General features: G+C 39.1%; 1 protein-coding gene across 1 annotated transcript; it reads right to left on the bottom strand.

Moving 5' to 3' along the window:
* Positions 1-4,150: 4,150 nt before the first annotated feature.
* On the bottom strand, positions 4,151-21,598 carry PPIL4 (peptidylprolyl isomerase (cyclophilin)-like 4). The gene is made up of 12 exons (XM_010189264.1): positions 21,536-21,598; positions 21,388-21,452; positions 19,505-19,622; positions 18,283-18,425; positions 17,829-17,925; positions 16,275-16,391; positions 14,295-14,419; positions 13,575-13,641; positions 13,033-13,144; positions 11,440-11,536; positions 10,665-10,803; positions 4,151-4,584 (listed from the first exon to the last, which is right to left on the bottom strand). The coding sequence occupies exons 2-12, from the start codon at positions 21,420-21,422 to the stop codon at positions 4,360-4,362; spliced, it is 1,275 nt and encodes a 424-aa protein (XP_010187566.1). The 5' UTR covers positions 21,423-21,452; positions 21,536-21,598; the 3' UTR covers positions 4,151-4,359.
* Positions 21,599-22,391: the final 793 nt, after the last annotated feature.

Below are 22,391 nucleotides of genomic sequence, written 5' to 3'. Positions count from 1 at the left end.
TCAATGAAATCATATGCTTGGAAGACCTAAACCTGAATACGGTTTACTGCTGCCTTTTAACACAGCTGCTGTGTTCAACCAAGATGCTACTGGCCTGCCTACTGAGAAAACACATTCTGTCAATAGCCAGATCAAGAGTTTTACACAAAAATACTATCCTGTAGGAAATATTTGCATAATTTTTGGTGTAATTAAACATTTTTCAGATTGCTTATACTATTCTTACGTATGCCACAGGTAACAGAAAGGATTGACATTATCCATGCTCTAGGAAGCTTACAAGAAAAACCTGTAATCCTGTTATTAATAACATACAAGATTTATATGAAAAAAAGGCTATTGGAAGATGAGATGAACAAAGATAAGAGCAACAACAGATTCAGAAATGCTTCTGAACTTCCTGAAGATTTTGAATGCAGGTTCTTAAATGTGCAATTAAAAATGCTTGTCCAAATAACTAGCAGGCACTTGTGCTCTTTGTTTTATTTTGTTTGGATGGCGTTTGGGGGTTTTTGTTTTGATTTTTTTTTTTGACTAGTGGAAGGAGGCAGGTACAGCTTTGCTACAGAAAGATTCTTGACAGCCCCGAACCAGGGACACATGGCACGCTCTTCCATCCATGCACGTACAACTCTTTCAGGACACATCCCAGAGGAAGAACAAACACACCAAGGCATTGTGCCAAAAAAGGATTTTGACGAAGACATCTGTGTGTTGCCAGCTCCCTAACCCACCCAGAGCACAACCCAGGTTTTGCTCAGGGAGTTTCATGAACATAGTAATGGTCTTTGAGAAAAGAAAAACAGGAACCCATCAGCAAGAAGGCCGACAGCCATCAGGTAGAGAACACACCAGGCTTATCAAGAATATTTTTGGCTTGCCCTGTAACCCATGCAGGAACACCAACTACTTATAATGAGATCTCTTGCAAAACCCTAGCTGCTCTCACTTGCCTTTAGAGCTTTAAGACTAGGCTTCATTCATAACATGGATTTTGGCCAAGTCTACCTCAAGCCTACAAAGACCTGCAGAGAAGTAAAGGAACTGCAGCACATGACTACAGAATAGGTCTCCAACTTCCTCTTATCCATGGGCTACAATAGTAGCTCTATATTGTATTTTTAAGTTGTTACAGGGAAGAGAATCCAACAGAAAACTATAGGGAGCTGTTTTTTAAGCCTTTAATCTCTGAAGAGAGAACCTAAAGCATGTTATCCTTCAAACAGGCCTCAGCTAAGTCAAAGTGAAGAAGCTGATGGTTCTGCTGTGACATGTTCAGTACTATTCTCAACATTATAGAGGAAGGTGAGGTTTTTCGTTCTGTTTTGTTTTTTTAACCACTGCAAGCACCAAATGTTAACACTCAAACTGAGGTTGGAGATAGCACTGACGAAAAGGAAATGAGGATAGGGAAGTGCGAACTCTCGATAGAATAAAACAAACCAGCTCTTCAGCTCCCAGATAATAAAAGTCCTGCCTGCTTCAACACCTGTGGCAGGACAGGAACAGCAGGAAATGTCTGTGGTTTCAGCTGACCATACAGCTCGCTCGTGTCATTTCCAGAAGAACCACATGCACACAACTGTAACTTCCGATGACCATAGCAGTAAATCCCATCTAACCCAGAGTGCTCAGCACTTCATCTGTGTACCAGATCAACTGCCACCCCTCCAGTGTTAGCAAAGCAGCCCAGAAATTCAGTCTTATTTAGCAGTACCTAAATTAAGTACCTACCTCCAAATAGGGAGCTTTTATGCTGTCACCTAACTTCTGAATTTGAATTTTAGATTTTTAACTTAAATTTTAAATTTTAATTTGAAAATTTTAGCTTACAAATATAAACAGGTAATTTCATCCATCTGAAGATACCAGATACATATTTAAAAGTACCAAGGCATATTGAAAATCAGAAACTTGAAACCTTTTGCAAGTATTTATTTTTTAACTCTTTATTCTGAAGTGTCTTTGGCCTTCTATGCAAACTATTTACTTCCATACACTACTCTTAATACAAAAGTTCAGTTCTTAAGCATTTACCTGTTGTGAGAAAAAAAACCAACCAAACAACAAAAAACCCAACAACAAAACCCAAAACATTTATGCTGCTGAGACTTGAGCAAATTCACCAGAAACAGGGTGTTTGTTTTTAAGCATCAAGCTGTGTAGGCCCTACAGGCGGTTGGGGGCCAGCTGAAGCCTGGGAATGTCTGCTGAACTCTTCATGCCATTGAAAAACTTTTATCCATAAGAGGACCTCTGGTGTTCAGTAGGAATCCAGCTTTTTCTCAGAGTGGAAGCTCTTTTTTTTCCTCTTTCTATGACTGCCATTTCCTAAAGGCAGCAAGAACTTAAATGCTTTAACATCTCCATATACTTGTCAAATATTGCTCACATTTTTTGCATGTTAAAAATGTGCTGTAGAAAAGAACTGAGCACAGTACGGCAGTGCAAACCTTGTTTCTTTAACAATGCAGGCTAAAAGTAGGAAGAGCTGGAGAAAACCTACTGCCTCAGCAGCGCTACCCCAAATGGATCATATCCTGGTCCAGCACACTTCTTTGGAAGTCATCTTAGGCCCAGACTGAAGGCAGAAATTTTATTGATGGGAAGAGTGAGCCATCCTCAGCCACAAGAGCCTCCCAAGAGCAGGCTTCCCATTTATTTATCCTCTGGGGCAGTGGGCCCTGCACTCTTGCTCAGACTCTGCAAGGACAGCACTGGACCCTGCAAGTCCACAGTGGTGTAGAAACATTTTGTCAGGAATGTTATGGGAATGCTGCATTTCTAGTTTTGTGCTTTGAAGCACACAAAAGCTAGAGATTCAGCAAAGTGCAGCTTCTTAGCCAAATACACTTAATCTTTAACAAACTGAAGACAGGGTAGATGCTGCATTTTTGTATACAATACCCTCAATATACTCACACAGCTTGGGTCTGGATATTCTAGGCATATGGCCTGCCCAGCTTAGTCAGCATTTTCTGCTGTGGGGCACACAGCTGCTTTTGTTCCTCCAGTACCAGCCTTCCCACAGAAGCATCTTAATCAAAAGTTCACTTTCTGCAAACGGTCCATTCCCATGCACTAGGGTCAGGCACAGCTACTGGCCCTCCAGGGCTCAGTAATCTGCAGTGACTCTTCTTGGCTGCCTTGAATTTTAGTCCTTGTCCAATGAGATGCATCAAGCCATGAAGTCTTATTACATACTACAACCTGACGCTACAGCAATTATTACAGAAAAATCACAATCACAAAAATAAAAAAAATGCTAAATTTATTTATCAAAGCAGAGATGAGCCATCGCACATTTCATGGAAGGGAAGAAAATATTCTTAAAATGCATGCTGTTTAAGTGGCGAGATCTTGTTTATCAGAGCAAGCCAGACACTTAAGAGCCTGCAAACTTTCACTAGGACCCAGGCTCCAATAACATCATCTACATTCCTCTGTAGATTAAGAGTTATTAACTGACCTATTTCTGCCACAAAACTTGAAAATTAATCCCATCTATCCTTTGGCAAATACAATGCAAGTTCCAAATTCTGTTTTTCTGCTAATTCTCCTAGTGACTGTTTTCTTCTTTCTTACCCACGCAACGTAACCTTGCTTGACATCAGAGCAGCTGGATCCCCCTCACACCACAGAGGCCCGATGGGCCAGGTAGCAAGTGAGTCTCAGTTCTGAGAGACATCCTCCAGCAACACCACGACATCAAGTTATCTGTGTAAATAAGCGAGCAAGTGCATGCTATTGATGTGGTATGGTGCAGCACTCCCATTGCCTTTCCAAGCCGCACTTCAGCGCCTTTAAGCACTGCTGTACAGTGGTGCCAGCAAACAGAGCTGACAGGACTAAGCCAACCAGATGCACTAAATTTTAAAGGAAGAAAACAGAGTTTTGAGTATTCATATATAAATGGTATCTGCCCACTTTCTAGAAGGAACACTCCACAGCACAATTCTGTCTCCCCAGGTCTTTTCTCACACTCATTACCATAGCATCTCAAAGTACTGAAAGTTAAATACAACCTCCATGTAGAAAGGAGCTACATCCTGAAATTCTCTTCACAGTGGAGAAGGGCAATTCACTTGTTAGTGCATGCTTTAGTTTCCAAAAAGCCTTAGACAATATTCTTTAGAGATTCAAACCATTTCACTAATGTGAAATACTTTATTAAAACAACCTTTTTGGAATCAAGACATACGCTGACAGTCATACAATGGGCATTCCTAGAATTATAAGGCCAAGCTGCCAACAGAAGGCAACTGCTTTTATCCAGTAACTGCACATCCATTTGAGAAAATGTTGGAAATGCTGGAAGAAAACATATTTTAGTTCCTCTCTCTCTCTTTTCCTCGTCCTTCATCTGTACTTGGACCTCTCTCTGTCTTTTGATTTCTTAGGACTTCTGCTTCTGTCTGCTTTTTTATCCCAGTCTCTTATTTGAAAGTCATCTTTGTATTTGTCTCTTTGTTTGCTGTAAGTGTAGTCCCTCTCTTGAGATCGGCTGCGACTCCGATGCCTGTCTTTCTTCTCACTCTTCATCTTCTCTCTACAGCGCTCTCCTTCATGTTTTCGATCAGAATCCTGTTAAAGGAATTGGACAGATATGCAGTTACAGACAAAAAGGGAAAATATACAAAGACATGAAGAGAATTAGAAAAGAGTCACACATGGTTGGTTCCTTGGATAAAGCTTGTACTACCTGAAATAGTACCATCTTGATTTGAAAAAGATAAAACATTAAAAAAACCCCACTGTAACTATATGAAGAAAATAAGTCTACAGGTTTTTTAGCATTTACGGAAAAAAGCATAGCTGTCAGGCATGCTGCTGCTTCTGTTTCCTAAAGAGCTTTAGCAAAAACTGGTTATATCAGGGATTCAACACAAATGGATATTATCAAATTCTTCATAAGCATTGCACAAGCTTCTAGGCTAGATTTGGATTTTGACTTCTTATCTAAGCAATGCAAGTATTCTGATCATAGGTTTCGGTTCAAGGCCCACAGGCATTCCAGTGCTATGAAGATGCAGAACAATTTTTAATACCTGCCTGTAATAATCCTTACTGGCCTAAGTTCCAGGCTTTGGAAAAAGTGAACGACACCGTTGAAAACACATGAGGATACACTCATACACAGACTCAGTAAACTCTAAGGGGTGCAAGTCTATCTAATTTGAAATGGCCTAAAAAGGAGAGACCAACACTATGTACTACAAGTGGTAACAGTGTTTCAGCACACACAGACAGAAGCCTCTAAAAAAAATGCTGCAAGTTCAGGTAGCAAAAAAATGAGGAAATTTTGAATCTCCCTCACTTTTTGCATATTGTCACCAAGAATGCAGACTGAGCGGCTCAGTGTACAGAATGGATTTGCTCTGGAGAGAAACGAGGTTGCTGTAACGAAGGAGGAACTGCTACCAGTAAAACACCGGCTTCGCTGGTTGCACTACGCAGACAGTATGAAACCACTGAGACAGCGTATGAGGGAATGAAGGAAAGATGGCTTAATTACTCAGACTGTGAAATGTCGCACTAACACGATTATGGCACAGCACATGCCAGAATGATATACAGGCCACAGCACCATGGTAATTTTAAAAGTAAAAAGATGAAGATCACTTACAAAGCGGCCACTTCATTTCAAGAAACACTAAAGGTTTTTTTAATATACAACACTGAATTTTGACATGTCAACTCCTAGTATTTTCAAAACTATTTTGATCTCATTATTCAATGAAGATATACAAAAGATAAAAAGATATACAAAAGATGACAAAAATACAAGAGGAGCTTCAGAATCCTACAGAAAGATACATATACAACTTGCTATTAAGAAGGTGGTTGGCACTTTGGTTTTGAAGGTACGATCACTTGAAAGTTTAGTGTCACTATATATGCTCTAGTAGACAGATACCATTTTATGAGATTTTAATAACACTACTATTAGACACAGATCACTGTGAACTACAAAAAATGTCTGCATTAAATTATACAGTATTTCTTTCTTAATTGCAGATACGATTTTCATTTTTCTAAATATGTACTCGTGGCAGTAGCATTGACAATTGTGTGGCTAAAACCTATACTGGATGTAAAAACAAGCAAACCTTATTAATTTAAAAGAATAGTGAAAAAAACTCTACTGGAAGCAGATCTTTTATCCAGACAGGCAGTGAGCAAACATCACCTTTAGAACTATGTAGATAATGCTGAAATACTAGAATTAAAATAAGCAACATAACGCCTCCAGATCAACAATAATCATAGATTTGATCTTCATCTACACAACAAAAAATTTCTGCTACTGCTGGATACAGTAATCTCACTGGTGGCCAAATGCTTATTCCACATCTTTACTGTTAAACTCTTATTTCAGTACAGGTTTTTAAGTCTGAATCCATCAAAAAAGAGTAGTGATTCCAGCACTTTACAAGAGGTTTGTCCCTTCATCTTCAAAATTATGCACAGCCTATTTCTCTTGTACCCAAAGTCCTCAGCCTCCATCTGTCTGAACAAGATGTCAGGTTTCAAGTCCCTTCGTAGCAGGGCCTGAGTAATCATCAGAAGAGACCGACTGGTGGTGAATAGAGAGGTGGTCAGACACTGGAGCAGGCTCCCAAGGGAAGTGGTCACGGCAACAAGCCTGTCCGAGTTTGAGGAGCATCTGGACAACGCTCTTAGTCATAAGATTTAGTTTTGGATAGGCCTATGAGGAGGAGGGAGGTGGACTCAATGGTCTTCATCGGTTCCTTCGAACTTCAGTTATTCTATGTTTCCATGAAAAATACTGGGCACGTGGTGGGCTTAGTGCACCGCTGCCTTCTAGCTGCTTCATTGCTGAAGTTTCCTCCCAGTACAAGGAGGAACAGGAGAAATGCAGAACAGCAGTCAGCCAAAAAAAGGTACCAAGCCAAAACTGGAGACAGACTGCTGGCCAAATCAGGGAGGGAACAGGTTAGTGAAGACTTGAAAGCAAAGACAAATAGCCTGTGTTGAATGCCACAGAAAAGAGTAACTTGCTGAAAGGAATAAAAAAAAGCACAGAGCTAGCTCAGCACAATGAGCTTCACAGAAGGACTGAGGGTGTAGGCGTACAGGGCAAGTCTGAAAGTGCCACATAAAGCTCGCCACAGTAGCTAATATGATCACAGTGTAAAGAAAAAAATATAATAATTTCAATTAATGGAATGAGTTGTATCTTAGTTACTCCCAAAAATCTGTTGTTTCCGCTTAAATAAGATTTTTATCTTACTTAAGATTTACCAGAAAAAAGTCAATTTCTTAAGTTACTAAAAAAAACCAGTACTTTGAAATCAAATCTTTTATGCCCTGTCCAAGTCAGAAACATTCTGTTTTCCCACTGGAAGAGGAAGAAAAAGATTCCTACTTAAAAACAGGCACTCTCTTACTGCTGAAGTCCAGATTTCTCAATCCAGGATCACAACCTATCGGTCAAAGATTAAGTGATGATCATCTCAATTGTTAATTCAGCACTGTGTTGGTGAGCACACATGAGGAAGGAAGTATGAAAAGAGGGAAAGACACTTCCTTGGAAGTTCATTGCTGACTTCACCAAAAGTAGCAACTTGCCAAACTGCATTTGCAGGTAAACCAGCTAGAAATGCCATGATCACAAAAGCAGAACAAAAAAGTCACCTCTACATACATTAAGCACTCTAGGTTAAAGGTTTAAAGGAGCAAATAAATATAGACAGCCTTTTCAGTAGGGAGATTTTGACCAAGCTTGACCCTGAATATAAACAGAGCAGTGCCTAAGAAGCAGCAAGAGTAAGAAATTACAACCAGGAAAATCAGTATCTTTGCCAAAACCATGCACTAGAGAAACCTGAGAGCCAAGAAGCAGAAATCCATTGGGCAGGCTATACTCTTCCACTGATCCAGGTATATTTAAAAGAAAAAAAAATCCAAGGGGGGGGGAGGGGGGGAGAAAAAGGGAAAAACCACAGATAAAACAGGAAAGGGACCAAAGCCATAATATAGATCTCAAGCAGAAGCAAGACTTGTCTAAAAAAAACAACACCTCTACCAAATCCTATTCACAAACCCACATGGTAGTGCAGCCTCCTACTCCAGACCCACATCCTCTTACCTACTAAAAGCAAGCCACAACACCCTACCCCTTCTGCCCTCTGGAATCAAGTCAAAACAGCACAACAGTCAAAAAATACATTCTTAAAAGATCAACACAGAGGCTGCAGATTCAGGAAACGGGTGTCGGACTAAGAAAAGAATGAGTCAAAATACACCAAAGAGAAAAAACAGCAGAAGAACAGAAAAACAACATCATGGAAACTATTTGGAAATAAAACCCCTTCATTCAGTCATAGCTGGAGCTTGTAGCACAAACTGCAGTTTCAGTTGTCAGACCTTCCCATTAGAAGACCCTGATCTCTGTTAATGAAAATCTCTGCCACACTAGGGGCTCAGGGTGGAAGTTGATATATGGAGCATGGCTATTGAGGTCTTTGGCTAATTAGCTGTGGGATGTCTGCTGTTGTTTTGTTTTAAAGTTCTTACTTCAAATCCATTCTAATACTTCCAAAATAGAGTTAAGGGAAAATACTTTGTTTGCCAATATTAAAAATGCTACCATTCATCAAAAAGTTTTCCATGCTGTTATGCTTTGTGCTGGTCTTGGTACTCATACTGAACATACACTGCCTCAAGAACATGCCTCCTTCCCCTGTTCCTGTACAAATTCCCCAGATTATACTTAAATTATAAATCTAACAGGAAAAAATAACATTCTCTATATGCTAAACAGGATTTGTCAGCTAAGCTGCCTACAGATTTCATCTGGAAAGTACCATGCCCAAGACACTTACTGAATCTCTAAATCAAGCAGTACATGCTGCTCAGTATGTACAGAGTATACCAGTATGCACTAGCAAGAATATTCCAGTACAGACAGAGAAAAATGCTTCCCACAAATTCATTTTCACAGCTGCAAGCTCATCAGAGAACAGAAGTCAGCCTCCACCTCTGATTTTGGGCATAAGGAAGCTAAGCTATTACAAATGGGTAAAGGTGAGCAACAGAGAGGAAAGCAGTGGGAGAGAGGAAGATACCAGAATACAGAAGAACTAGACTACAGGAACAAACCACAACAGGAGCAGGCAACTAAATCACAAAGATGTACAGAGACACAGAGGAGATCACAGAGCCAAGCACTAGAAAATAATCTTTCCAGAACCTGGAAATAGCACCAGGAATCCTTCTGTCCTCACATTTTTGTGCTATGAAATCCACTGCTAATGTGTCTAGCAGTCCCTTTATAACAGTTATGACAGACAGAGGTTAACAGCCTGGAGGTTAACAGCCTAAAGCTGCCAGTACTCATCGTACAACCTGCAGAGGGGCAGACTTCTGAATGATTTTAAAATGTTCTCTGCTGATAATGCATGATGAGCTAGTTCCACACAGTACAAAGATTACCTCCAGAAACATCCATTTCAAGAATGTTAAAATGGCAACGCCAATCAGCCAAAAAGACAGGAGGAAGTCTAAACCAACATTAGTTCAGACCTCTTCCATGTATATGCTCTGATCGAGACTTTAATGATCTGAACAGGTCCCTCTCCTCCATCCAAAGGATCCTGACTGAATTAGCATACAAACAGTGACAGAAACACTTGTTCCACGAATGAGCAATAGGGCTTACTGGTGGTAGTGAAAACAACTAACTGCTAACGTTCACGAGAAAAGTTGTTTTTAGCATCACAGCAAGAAGTGATGCAATGGAACCACCAAATCATTTACACTCTCTGTACGCAGAGCTTAAAGCAGTATTCAAAACTCATGCCAGGACAATGGCTTTATTCACTGTATCTGGAACCTTGTAACTTGCTGCAAAGTTGCTAGAAGACAGCTTTACTCTCACTCATAAAGCTTGCATTGTTAAAATATTGCAGTTTGGTTTTCAGCTTAGCTCAGTTCTGCAGAATGCTCACACTTAACCCTCTACTTCATCATTGCAAGCATTGTCTCCATGAAACATCAACATCTTGAGTATCCCAAGTTCACAGAAATGTGAGAATGCTGACCTGACAGGCTGCCCTGAAACTAATGCATGACTGAACTACTGCCTTCTGACGATCCCCTCCACAGCAGAGCCTTACAGCACCAAATGCTTGCACAATACAGATGCAAGCAAATCTGCACACAGATTTTATACAAACACTTCCAAAACAGTTAAGGAAAAATTAAAGAAAAAAAGATAATGCCAACAGATAGCATTTCTGATTCCATACGGGAAAAAGCCAACACACGGTGGTCTGGCAAGAAAATGAAAAACTGTTTGTGTTCATGAAATATGATTAACTACTAGCTTATGACCAGGAACATGTGAACAACAGGTTCAAAGTGCTGAAGATCTCCTACTTTATGAGAGGCTACATTGCCTTTTCAGGATGTTTTGGCAAAAAGCCATTCATACATGCCAAGCTTCAAAAGTCCAGGAAGATTTGGAAAGCCTCTTTCATAACAGATACGAACATCAGCCTTCCGTATGTTTACAACTGCTGTATTTTATGGGACTTTGCACTCCATGTCCTCAGTGCAATATCAGACCTCTTTTTTTCCTGGCTTCCCTTACTAGAACAATAAATGTGTGTGAAGTCAATGCATGAAGAGGTAAGTACCTTAGATTTTTTGGTCCTCTTGTCATCCTCTTCATCTTCAGAGTGGTGGTGCTTTTTCTTCTTTTGTTTTTTAGCTGAGTGCGACTGACTTGTGTGAGACTCTTCTACATCCTCATCCAGCACAAGGTCATACTTGGCACTGATGGTGCTGGTTAAGGATGGCTCTGTTACTTATTATCAATAAACAGCAGAACATAAAAGCTCATGAAGCAAACAAATCCCTGTTTGTCAGACCAGGATTTACCAAGACTTACTATGTCTTCTAGTCAGAACAGGATGGTATACACTGAAAAAAACAGCTGTGCTAAAATGACTGAATTTTGTCCTCTCAAACAGTACAGCCAGGTCACGAGTCTCCTTTCTTTTCTACCTGTGGATATCTAAACAAGCTACAGTCTTCTCTCATTCTCACCACAAGCAAAGCATCATCATGGAGCATAATTTAGTTACTACTATGGTCTTATTTTGGATGCAGCAAGTCCCTTGGGAAACTACTTAACTACTTAAAACTCTGTCATTCCAGGGCTCTGGACTGGGAACATTATTTACCTGCACACAGTATGAAAGTGAAACAGCACATTCTGATTTGACTACATTCATCAAAGTCACCAAATGAAAAACAAAAAAATGCTTAATTCCATCTCAAACACCAAATGGTTAGATGAAACATCAGAGAAACATCCACTTGGCAAGCTTTAAGAATAAGAAGTCTTTTCCAGGCTGTTTTCAAAAACTGTACACTGTTCAAAAAATCCCTTTGACCAGAAAAGGATACTCCTGCTTTGGTTTCGCCTTTTCTTTCAGAGCAAGTTTTGAAGGTTTGTCACGTTCCTTTTCGTACTCTTTGAAATCATCCTTGGTATACTGCCCACCTGCTCACAGAAAAATACATTAAATTTACTCCAACTGAAAAAACAACCAAGATCCACACCTATCACTAAGTTCTGCTTATGAATTTAAGGGCTCTTCACAACCATAAAGAGATTCACAGCAGGATACAGTTCCAGAAACAACACTGACATCCGGGTAACAGTGGAAGCGAGTAGGACAAGCTGTGATCTTCTGTCCTTCTCTTGCTTGCAGATCCCATTAAACAACAAGTGGCTTTCTCCTCGCTTATGTCAAGTGGAGACAACACGTGAACAGGATCACAAAGCAGGATTTAGCAACTGGTTTAGTCCCACTTATATTACAGCTCCTATGTCACACTACTTAAAATTCTGTTACCAGGCAAGCCTGCAGACTATTCTCATTGTTAAATGACTTTTTGCTCTGGGCTGACCTCTGAGAATTCAAATGGACAACCATAAAAACAATTGTCATGTCTTGATCTAAAGAGGGGCATATCAGATTTCCTTTCCTATCCATTCACTTGAAAGTACCAGCTCACAGATTAATACAGCTATTCTACAGCAACGTGCTGCCATCTCACGGTCATACTTAAAACTGCAATATTAACTGGCTAGGTCAGAAACGGCTGCTGGAGGTGGAAGGACAGTACCTCCCCTAGGTCATTTTTCAGGTACCATATTAGCACAATAACAAGATGACAGTATAGTTAGCTTTTCAATATTTAGGACAATTTAGACCTAAGTTACCCAGATAAAGAACAGTTCTCCATGTAGTCAGTCAGTACATGATGCACTGTGGAACATGGTATAGATCACAAACGTATCTCAGCTCTGTGCAGGACAAGTTTTAGTACCTCATGTCCCTGACTAGTCACCATCCTGGAGAAACCATATGCAAACAGTTCAGAGCTGACTGCTTTTTTAGGCGAAGACACACAAGAATGTCATCACTGCAATGCACAATCACCTCTCCAAGGTCAGTGTTTTCCTCACATCCTCAACAACCAAGTAACTGCTGTATTCACCTCTCCCTCCCACCATTTTTCTCCTCCCAAAACATCCTCAAACATCTGAAACTGGGTTTTATGACATATAGCCTGCTATGCAATGTGTTTAACTTACAGGACGTGAAGATGGGAAATCCCTGGTCTGAATAATGACATTTTAATGTACACACCCAACTGCCATACAGTGAATAACAAAACTAGAAAGTAATAGTGTGCTGCTTTATTCTTTTGCTAATAAGCAATATCAAAAACCATCACTTATAAAGCTTTAGGGGAACAAATTATTTCGTGGCATAAATAAATCTGATAAAAATTATTAATATAACAGTAGTAAACCCTTCTACTCTTGGAACTGTGTTGCTCTACTTATTTCAGTACCAGGAAAATTTATATCCCTGAAGAGGAGATGATTTAAACTCCTAACAATTGCTTCTCTTTACGTAAGACTTAGAGTTCAGAAGTCATGCCTTATTAAATTATGAAGGTCAGAGAAATCGCAAGTGTACCTACCCTTTCCCTTCCACCTAATCTTTGCAACAGACTGGCTAAAATCCACATGTATCCGTCTGTCATCTATCAGCACATTGTCCATTTTGAAGTAGGCCTTCTCACAGTCTTCCTCCTGATATTAACGTTTACAGAAAACTTTGAGGCATTGAGAGCAGCATGTTGATAAAGCAAGTACCATTTACAAGCCAAATACAGGACACTACTGGACACACTGATCTACCTTCTTTCATACACCCTCCTCTCTTTATGAGCATGCCTCCTTTTTCTCCTAGAATTCCCTTCTTTAACTCTTCCAAGTCCTAATGTGCTCTAGGGAAAACAAAAGCAACCTGTTACCCTCCCCTTGGTTTGTATTGCTTGGCTGGACAGAGAAACACTTAAAACATTTGCCACATTTAGGACTTACAACTTCTGTAACTAAGTCAATAAGAGAAAATACTGGCTACCCCGCACTTGAAGATTTCATTGTTTTTCCTTAATGGAAGTATACAAAAAAGAACTTTTATAAGCAAAATCTACATATAGTATACCCAAAAACATACCTTTTCAAACTCTATGAAAGCATAACAAAGAGATTCACCAGTCTTCCAGTCTCGAATCACTTCACAGCTGAAAAATTGAAATTAAAATGTCAGTGCTATTGAAGCAAAATCCGTAGGATAGGCAAGCACTGCTTAAAAGGGAGAGTAACAGTTAAAAAAACCGCAACAAACCCTTAAGTTATTATAACACTTGATTCTAAGACCCCCACTGATGCAGGGGTGTCTGCACAGAAAAAAATGCATGCGACATTACTTGAATAATTATTACACTTAACTCACAAATGGTTAATATGAAATGTAGAACTAAGGATTAATTTCTGATTAAGAAAACAAAATCTGTCTTCCAACACTACTGTTTGCTATTGATTTTTTTGCATTTCACTAATGCAAGACAAGAAATTTCACATTCTGTCTTCTCAGTCATTTTAAGGAAAGTTTAAACAGACATTATGTGACAAACTTTCTCTTCTTAGCAAGCACCACTTTAGCAACCATCTTCTTATCAGGCAGAAATAAAAAGTCTGCTGGGACAGGACACTCACCTAGCTAGATGTGACTTTGTATCACTGCTATTGTGGTCTCTATCCAATTACGTGCAGGCACAGGATACATCTCCAGACACGCCAGACTACTTACCTAACAGTCAAGCCTAAACAGGCTGGCAGGAATCAAGTTCAGTTTCAACAAAGAAAGTTTTCTTTCTTAATTTACAATCATTACCTTTTAATGGGACCAAATCGAGAAAATATTATCTCTAGGTCTTCGTCTGTGGTCACTGGGTTCAGTTTACAAACAAACAGCACATTTTCTGGCGGCTTGACGTCTGCATCTGGTAAGTCTCCCACCTGTGCAATACAGAAAAATACTTTCATCACTTCTGCCTTAAAGTCTCTGCATTTTATTGGCTCCAGCACACTGGCAAGACATTCCTTTGGACAATCTCAGACACATTCCTACCCCAAAACCAAAAATTAGTAAAATCTTTTTCCTGTTCAATGTCACAAAAAAGTGCTTTCCATTGCACCCAAAAATTATCATCTCTTTGCAATTCCACTACTGGGAATTCATGAAAGTCACAAATACTTTCCACCTTGCTCTCCCTGTTCGTAACATAACAAATCCAGTTGTGAAAGCGTACTTTTAGAGCTACTCTGTTATAAAAATAAAAATGGACTGGATCCATTCCTTAGTCCCTGTCTGCACCCAAGATAAACTCACCTTTCCTTGAAATCTGGCAACAGCTAGGAGAAGTTTGAATTTAAGATACCTTGGTAAGAATGAGAAGTTAAAATTTTACAACTCCATTACAAATTTTACAACTCTGTTTAGACAGACAGAAGGGAGAAAGCATTCATACTTACTGAGAAACACCACTTGCTTACAATACGCACAACTCTGATATTTGCAACCTTAGATCAAAATTCCCATCCTCGAACTAGCAAATTAAGTTAGAGAGGAAAAAGCAAATACACATACCACCTCCTGTTGAACTGTAGCACTCTTAAAAAACCTGAATGAAAGACTAGTGATATTTAAATAATTTCTCTCCATCTTCTAATTAATATTTCAATAATAAGCTAATGCACATTAGTTTTATAGCAGAAAGCAGCAAAATAGCACAAGTGAGAAGCAGATTCCACAAGAGAAAACAAAAGGAGTTTAAGCATGTCACACTCTCGGAGAAGTTTACTGGTTTACTCTTTTGACAAAAGAATAGTGGAATCAGTAGCTGGGGTCTTTCAAACCAGTGAAACTAGCAGTACACTTAGTTTTTCACCTCTTCAGCTTACATAACACAGCTCCTTATTGCACGCTACACAGCAATACCCACTGAAAATTACTGCATTGTCTTTTTTAGCTAACCTGATCTGGAAAACAGGTCATTAGCCCCACTGCTGCTGTAAAACAAGAGCCCACACCTCCAGATCTTCTGCAACACTGTGACCACATCTGGACTGACCTTGGTATTAGCCTCTGTTGCAAACTATTCACCATAAATTCAAATTTGGTAGTTGTAAAGAAGCGTGATGGATTCACTCATCCTTCAACAACATGTGTGCTTTTTCTTCCTTTTCCTTTTTAACTTAGAAAAGACTTCAAAGCCTATTCACAATTTTTGTTTATATATGGAGTTTACAACTGCCAGCAGTTACCAAACACTGTATTTAAGAAGGAAGAATGTGAAGTTAACCTATGTTAAATTTAATTAATCCCACAGGTGGAAGACAGCCCTTACATATACGAATAATGCAATCTAAACACCACTACATGTACTGGGAAAAGTACAAATATTATGTCAAAGTAAGACAGTAAGATTATCTCAAGTATTATCACAAATTAGTTCAGCTCTTTCCCACACATGCTAAACCTTTTCCAGGATTAAAGATATTCAGGAGTGTATTACATATGCTATGTCTTTCAGTTGGATGCATTTCCAGCAAGTTTTCTATAAAGCCTCCACTGGTCCACTTCTAATCCTGGCTTTAAAAATGAAATATCACTGGTTTTATCAGAAAACTACTGCCAGCGCTCATGCTCAAGCACTTTCATTTTACCACATTTAATAGCACAGATTCTCAGCCATGACATCATCATCAGATAAGCAATTTCAAGATAAACTGTACACACCCTCCTAGACTTGATGTAGCATGCACACATAGAGGAATAGTATCTAAAAGGTAAAAACAGAAATATGTTTACCATTTCCAGAAGAATTGCACGGGTTTTCGCTTCTTTTTCTGCCTCAACTTCTTCTATTTCATCTATAGACCGTCCCTTCAAATCATCAATTTCTTCATCTGCTCCTATTCTGCCACTCTGAAAAGTGAAGTAAAAAGCTATTTATTACCAAGCCATGACCAAAAATTCTCTCTCACTTGCCAAATATTACTTGGATGACCTCCCTCCTCACCCCCAAAGACATGGAAAATGCTTATGTACTGTATCTCTGCAGAACTGGGCTTTCATTCTGTTCTTCCCACTTAAGATTAAAAGAAGAGAGAGAGATTATGTTATCCTCATGTTTTAGGCACTATGAACTATGTATGAACTTTCAGGCACAATTTGAACCATATTCATTTAGATATTCTAGATTCTTCTATGCTCCCATCTCATACTCAACATCTCACCACAAGCATCAACTCATTTCTAATCTAGATAGCTCCTAGCAGAAATAAAGATAAGGAACACTGCAAATATCTGTGGTGTCCAGTAAGACTCACACATTACATACAGTATATCACAACAAGAATTTTATTTTTACACAGCTACATCTAGGCAGGATTTGAGGTTTAATTTTTTATCCTTGTCAGCACCTCCAGAATGATGCCCTTCTTATAGACATTTCTATACCAAAAGGTGTATCTTCAGACAGGCGATAGGGGAAGAAAATTAAGCATAAGTTTTCAAACCTCTACACAGCTGGCAGTTAAACTCCTTATACCATTCAACATACCTGAAGGTACACCAGAGATCAACCACAGTGCAGATGTACTATGAAAGCCTAATTCTAATCTCATAATTATATTTATTATGCTTAAAAATGAACAGTATTCTCTCTAGTCAATTTATTCATTGCTTGAAACAACTGTTTCCATACAAGGAGATAATCTCACCTAGCAACTTCCATAATGGCATGCTATGAATAAGTTATAAATTACATTTTTAGCCAATACCTTCCCTTTGAATAAATACACCGTAACAGTATGCATGCTTGCGAACAGTACTCAAAGAATGACCAAGATTACTTCCACTGAAACACAATTTCTCATTTAAGAGGAAACGAGCAGTAAGCACTTTAACAGTAATAAACATCAGTTATATTTTGTCTTCTACCAGAGTTTACAAAAAACAGTAACATTAAGGTGAACATTCTGAATGTTCTGCTTATCCATACCATAATTAGAAAACTAAAATATGGTTTTCCAACCTAACTCCACCATAGTCACGGGGAGAGCACTCAAGTCACTCTTTTGTCCTTTTCTTGAAAGATTAAGCAGCCATATTTGATTGAACAAAGCAGTAGTCCTAAATAACAGAGAAACATTTGACATAAGAAGAACTCAAGTTGGTGTAGTAGAGGAGCATCTCTTATCTTCCCATGCGAAAATGTGTAGTTCTTTTCATATAAAGATTTGACGAAGTCTTAAAGACAGAATTTTTATTCTGACAAAGTCTACACTGGCCACTAATAGGGATAAAATGATTTAATTCTTTCTTTCAGCTTTTCCCCAGGAAGCTGTCACAAACACTCACATCTAGCTGTTCCTTAGTAGGTTCTGGTGAGCGATCAGGAACAGACAAGCCAGGTGGATCTTCAAATGGATCATCTAAAATCACTGTATGATTTATCCTTACAGAAAACAAAATCAAGACCAGCATCAGTCACATGCAAATAAAACTCTCCTTACCCAAGTAACAGGGAACCAGTGCCACTGATTCTCAGTTATATCCCAAACAGCCAAACTTACTTTATGCTTGTAAATACCAGTACCGGTGCTTTTGTAAAGGCACCGCAGTTGCACATTTTTTATCATAGTTGTTTGTTTTAGTACCTGTTTATTTTACCAATAATACTGGAATAAAAGAGTACTCAAGATAATATGTACAGGTCTGACATTGCTGGATTAATCTAGTTTCCAAAAAAAAAAAAGATTAATTTGTTTAATTATAATGTATTAATCAAAAGGGAAGTTAAAAGCAGTCATACCTGATATCTTGATATGGGATAAAATCCTTATCTACAAAGGTTTCATTAATTGTCTTCAATACATCCATGCCTTCTGTCACTTCTCCAAATACTGTGTGCACACCATCAAGGTAATCCAGGTTTTCCCCTGTAGTAATAAGAAACTACAAAAGAACACATAAAACCAGTAAACAGAAAAATTCAGGGCTCGAATTTTACCTTAGGAGAGGTACAACCCTCACTGAAATCAGTGATGAAAAAAACCACCTCTCTTGACATACATCTGTGGGAGAAGACCAGTCTCCTTCCATCAGCTCCTAGAGCACGGCGAGCCAACATACAGCTCACAGCCACTGCCTGGGGAAGAGAGGCTCCCTCCACAACTCTCCCTCCACATGAGCTTACGGCTCTGGCTCGTTGGACCCTTCTGTGAACTGTTTTGACTCAATAACCTGTCAGAAAACTGGACTGGCAGAGGAAGAGCTGACTGTTATCTGCCAGGTGGGTTTGCTGTGCAAGATCAGCAAAGGTTGTGACAGGCACCACAGCTGATGAGAGGACAGAGCCAGGCTATCCCTCTGGGCAGCAGCAAGCTGAGCTCAAATCACGTCTTCATCAAGCTGCATTCAGCAGATGCATTTCCACAATTTTGGCAAAAGCTTCCACGAACAGGAAACAGCAAAGGGAACAATGCTACTTTCAGAAATTGTTTTATACCAGCACTGGGATAAAACTGCAAACTTATATTGTATTATCAATGTTACGTAACCATACAAAGGAAACTGTGGTATGATTTCAGTTTCCAAGCTAACATTAAGTTATAACATGAAAGTTTTAAGATTATTTCAAAACCCATACTTTTTACTTCCATTTAACTACAGAATTTTTTCCTCCCCATTCTATATATTAGCAAAATCACATCAAGGTGTTAACAGAAATGAATAAACAAAGGAAAAAAATAAAGAAAACTAAATTCTAACAAATTAAATGTATAAAATTATTAGACCAGGATTTGAATCTGAGCATTTTAATCTCTTTCTTGTCTGTAATCAAATATCATTGGCACTTGGGATAATATGCAAAATACTTATCCATGGCTGGTTTTTTACATGCCTTTTGACCATATCACAAGATGATGCTATTGAGATGACACTGTCATTGCTATGCCCGTTTTGCAAATTCAAGGAATTTTCATTTTAGTTACTTAGACGTGTACCAAGGGTTTCCAACACTGTGTGCTAACCTGTGATCCATGCTGATCACTGCCATTGTTCACCATTGACACTGTTCCTTTTTTCTTGTGCTTAATTCTTGGCACTTTTTCTGCTTCAAAAAATCTAGCTTGATCACCGTACAGTTGACTGAAAATATATAAACCAAACGATACAAGGCAAAGGAATTTTAAAAAGTGACATAAACAAATGCTATAAAACAGTTATTAAAGCATCTTTAAAATGCTTACATTGGTATTCAAATAAAACTAGAATTTACATTGCATCCATGCACATTTCCATGGATCTGTACACTTACATAATTCGCTTTATATTACAGGAAACAACAGTTTTTTCTCTGAGTCATTTCACAGAGGCTATTTTGGGAGACGGTGGGGAAGTGTATTTGTATGTCTTTAAATGCAGTATATAACATTTTTCTAAGGCATGAAGTGAATATGTATTTTGATAGGTAGGTTCCACAAAAATAAGTTAATCCATACTGTAATATTTGTCACAAATTTCCAAGATAAATGGAAAGCCACTAAGTCTATGTGTAAACTTAGTTCATCATACCGACAGGCCTGCGCACAGTAATTTCAGATGCACAGGATATGGCAAATTGTTACATTCTTTTTAATTTTTAAAGCCTAACCCGGATATTTTGTCTTACTCCATAATTGACAGAGGTGTGGTCCAAACACAAATTTGCCCAAATTTAAGGACAGTGTTGTGTTTGAACTGAATTTGCTAACCAGGTGTAAGCCTCTATGGGGACAGGATTCAATTAAATTTTACCTGCATCAGTCTCCTGGGTAGCAAGAACAGAAACTTCAATTTTGTGGACTTAGCAGTAACAGACAGAAAAGACAAATTGCCATTCTCCATGCTAGTAGATGGACAGAATCTCCCACTCTCTCATCACACTATAATTCCCTATCTGCCATATCAATGAGTCTCAGAAGACAAATCCTTATAAAGGAGCAGAGTACCAAAATAAACTTGATCTACTGTGTGCAGAGACAGCTCACGTCTAGCAGTTTTCCTTACCGAGACTTGCATCTGCTTAGCACAATTATACTGCTTCCAGGATCACCAGAGTGGTGATCCATGGATCCGGGTGTTCAAGGTTTTGTATTTAAGAAGCTCTCAGAATAGACTTTAAAAAGTCAACATTGGTCTAGCAACACTGTCTTTGTCCAGACTGAGCTATTTATCTCTGCACACTGTGTTCCTCAGCACTCCCTGTTTAGTTCTGCTCTCCAATTTTAACTCTACTTTTAATAACAATTTCAAAGGAATCATACATAACAGATGCACTTTGCTAACTTCCATCCTAGCTGCTTGAATGATTTCTTCAACTTTTATGTGTATGACTACTATAATCGTCTTATAGAAGGAAGAAAAGTGATTTCCTAATACACATTCAGCATGACTAAAATGAACTCAAGTAAATTTATAGAGCAACAGGATTGCTTTCTTACATACATAAGAAATCAAGTATAGCCTCTATATTCCCCTCCTGCAAAACTAAATTTTGTTACAAAATAAATGTAGTAACAAACTGCTAAAGATTTTGTCTTCTACAAAGCAGTTATGATACTTCTCTTACAAAACCAAACCTGTAGATATTTGCTAACTTCAAAATAAACAAAAATTTATGTATAACCTATTAGTTATAACTTCACTTCTAAGGTCAGAAACAGAATACTGTCCAGAAAAAATATCTGAATGGCCAAAGGCAGTGTAGGAATTAAAAAGGTATTGAGGCATGACAACCAAAGAAGCTTATGCATCAACATTTTTAATTCCCATCAGTAACTCTGCCCCAAGAGAGCTGAAGACAATCTAACTGGAAACCCTACTCCCCTATTCAACTTCTCTGTCAATTAAGAAGCACAAAAGTTTTACTTACCAAAATATGGATTCCCCTCCACGGCCAGTTCCCATGGGGTCACCGGTTTGTATAATAAAATCCCTCTATCACAAAGCAGAATACATAAGATATTGCTTTCATGTTTGTGAATGTAAACCAACAAAAAAAAGAAATTGAGAAAACTCACCTGTACATTATAAATAAGACAATAGTTGTAGTACTTGACTTTGCAGAGCTTCAGAAAATTCAGACAAGCTGTAAGAAATTATACCAACATTTACTAAGGAAAACTCCAGATACAATAACTATAGATGTAACAGATATCTAGATAGATGTGTATAAAAGTGTTTTCAGAGCTGGCTGCGCTAAGACAACCGTATCACTGCATCAGTGTACAACCTATAAACACTGAGAAATGCTCTAAGGAGAGGTAATGCCTCCTCCCTCCCTAAAACCTGTCTCTAGCGATTCAGAGAGTCCCAAATACAGTTCCTTAATATAGAAATGCACATTTCTTTTCCCCAGTTTCTTTCCAAACACCTAAGAAAGATGATCACAGTTACGCTGTGGTTTAGAATGCATTACACTTTTCTCAATTTTGGGGATAAATATACATTACATGGATAATAAAAGCCAAACTTCCCAACACCACTTGACGCTTGTGTTTATCTTCAAACGCAGATATCCAAGCAGCCCACCGGGACCGGGAAGGGCCACGGAAACCCTGGCGCTCATTTGGAGCCAACCCCAGGATCGAGGTCCGACGTCAAGTGCCAAAACACAGGGGTGCTGCTGACCGATCCCCCCGTCCCCGTGCGAAGCCTGGTTCCTCAGGAGGCCGTGTCGGCAACTAAACCCCAACCTGCGGCAGCCCCAGCAAAGGGTCCCGCTCGCTACCGGGGAAGGGGGCGGGTGGGGTGGAGCAGTTCCTTCCCTGAACGGTGGAAAACCTCAGGCGGCTTCGCCCTTCCCCAGCGCCACAGCGGCGGCCACCACCCCGGCCTGGCGGTTCAAACCGGGCACTTCCTGGCCCATCAGGCGCC

The sequence above is a fragment of the Mesitornis unicolor genome, unplaced genomic scaffold (genome assembly GCF_000695765.1).
Source record: "Mesitornis unicolor isolate BGI_N332 unplaced genomic scaffold, ASM69576v1 scaffold7980, whole genome shotgun sequence".
Taxonomy (NCBI): domain Eukaryota; kingdom Metazoa; phylum Chordata; class Aves; order Mesitornithiformes; family Mesitornithidae; genus Mesitornis; species Mesitornis unicolor.
The sequence above is the reverse complement of the archived record's forward strand: the minus strand, read 5'-3'. Positions and strand labels throughout refer to the sequence as shown.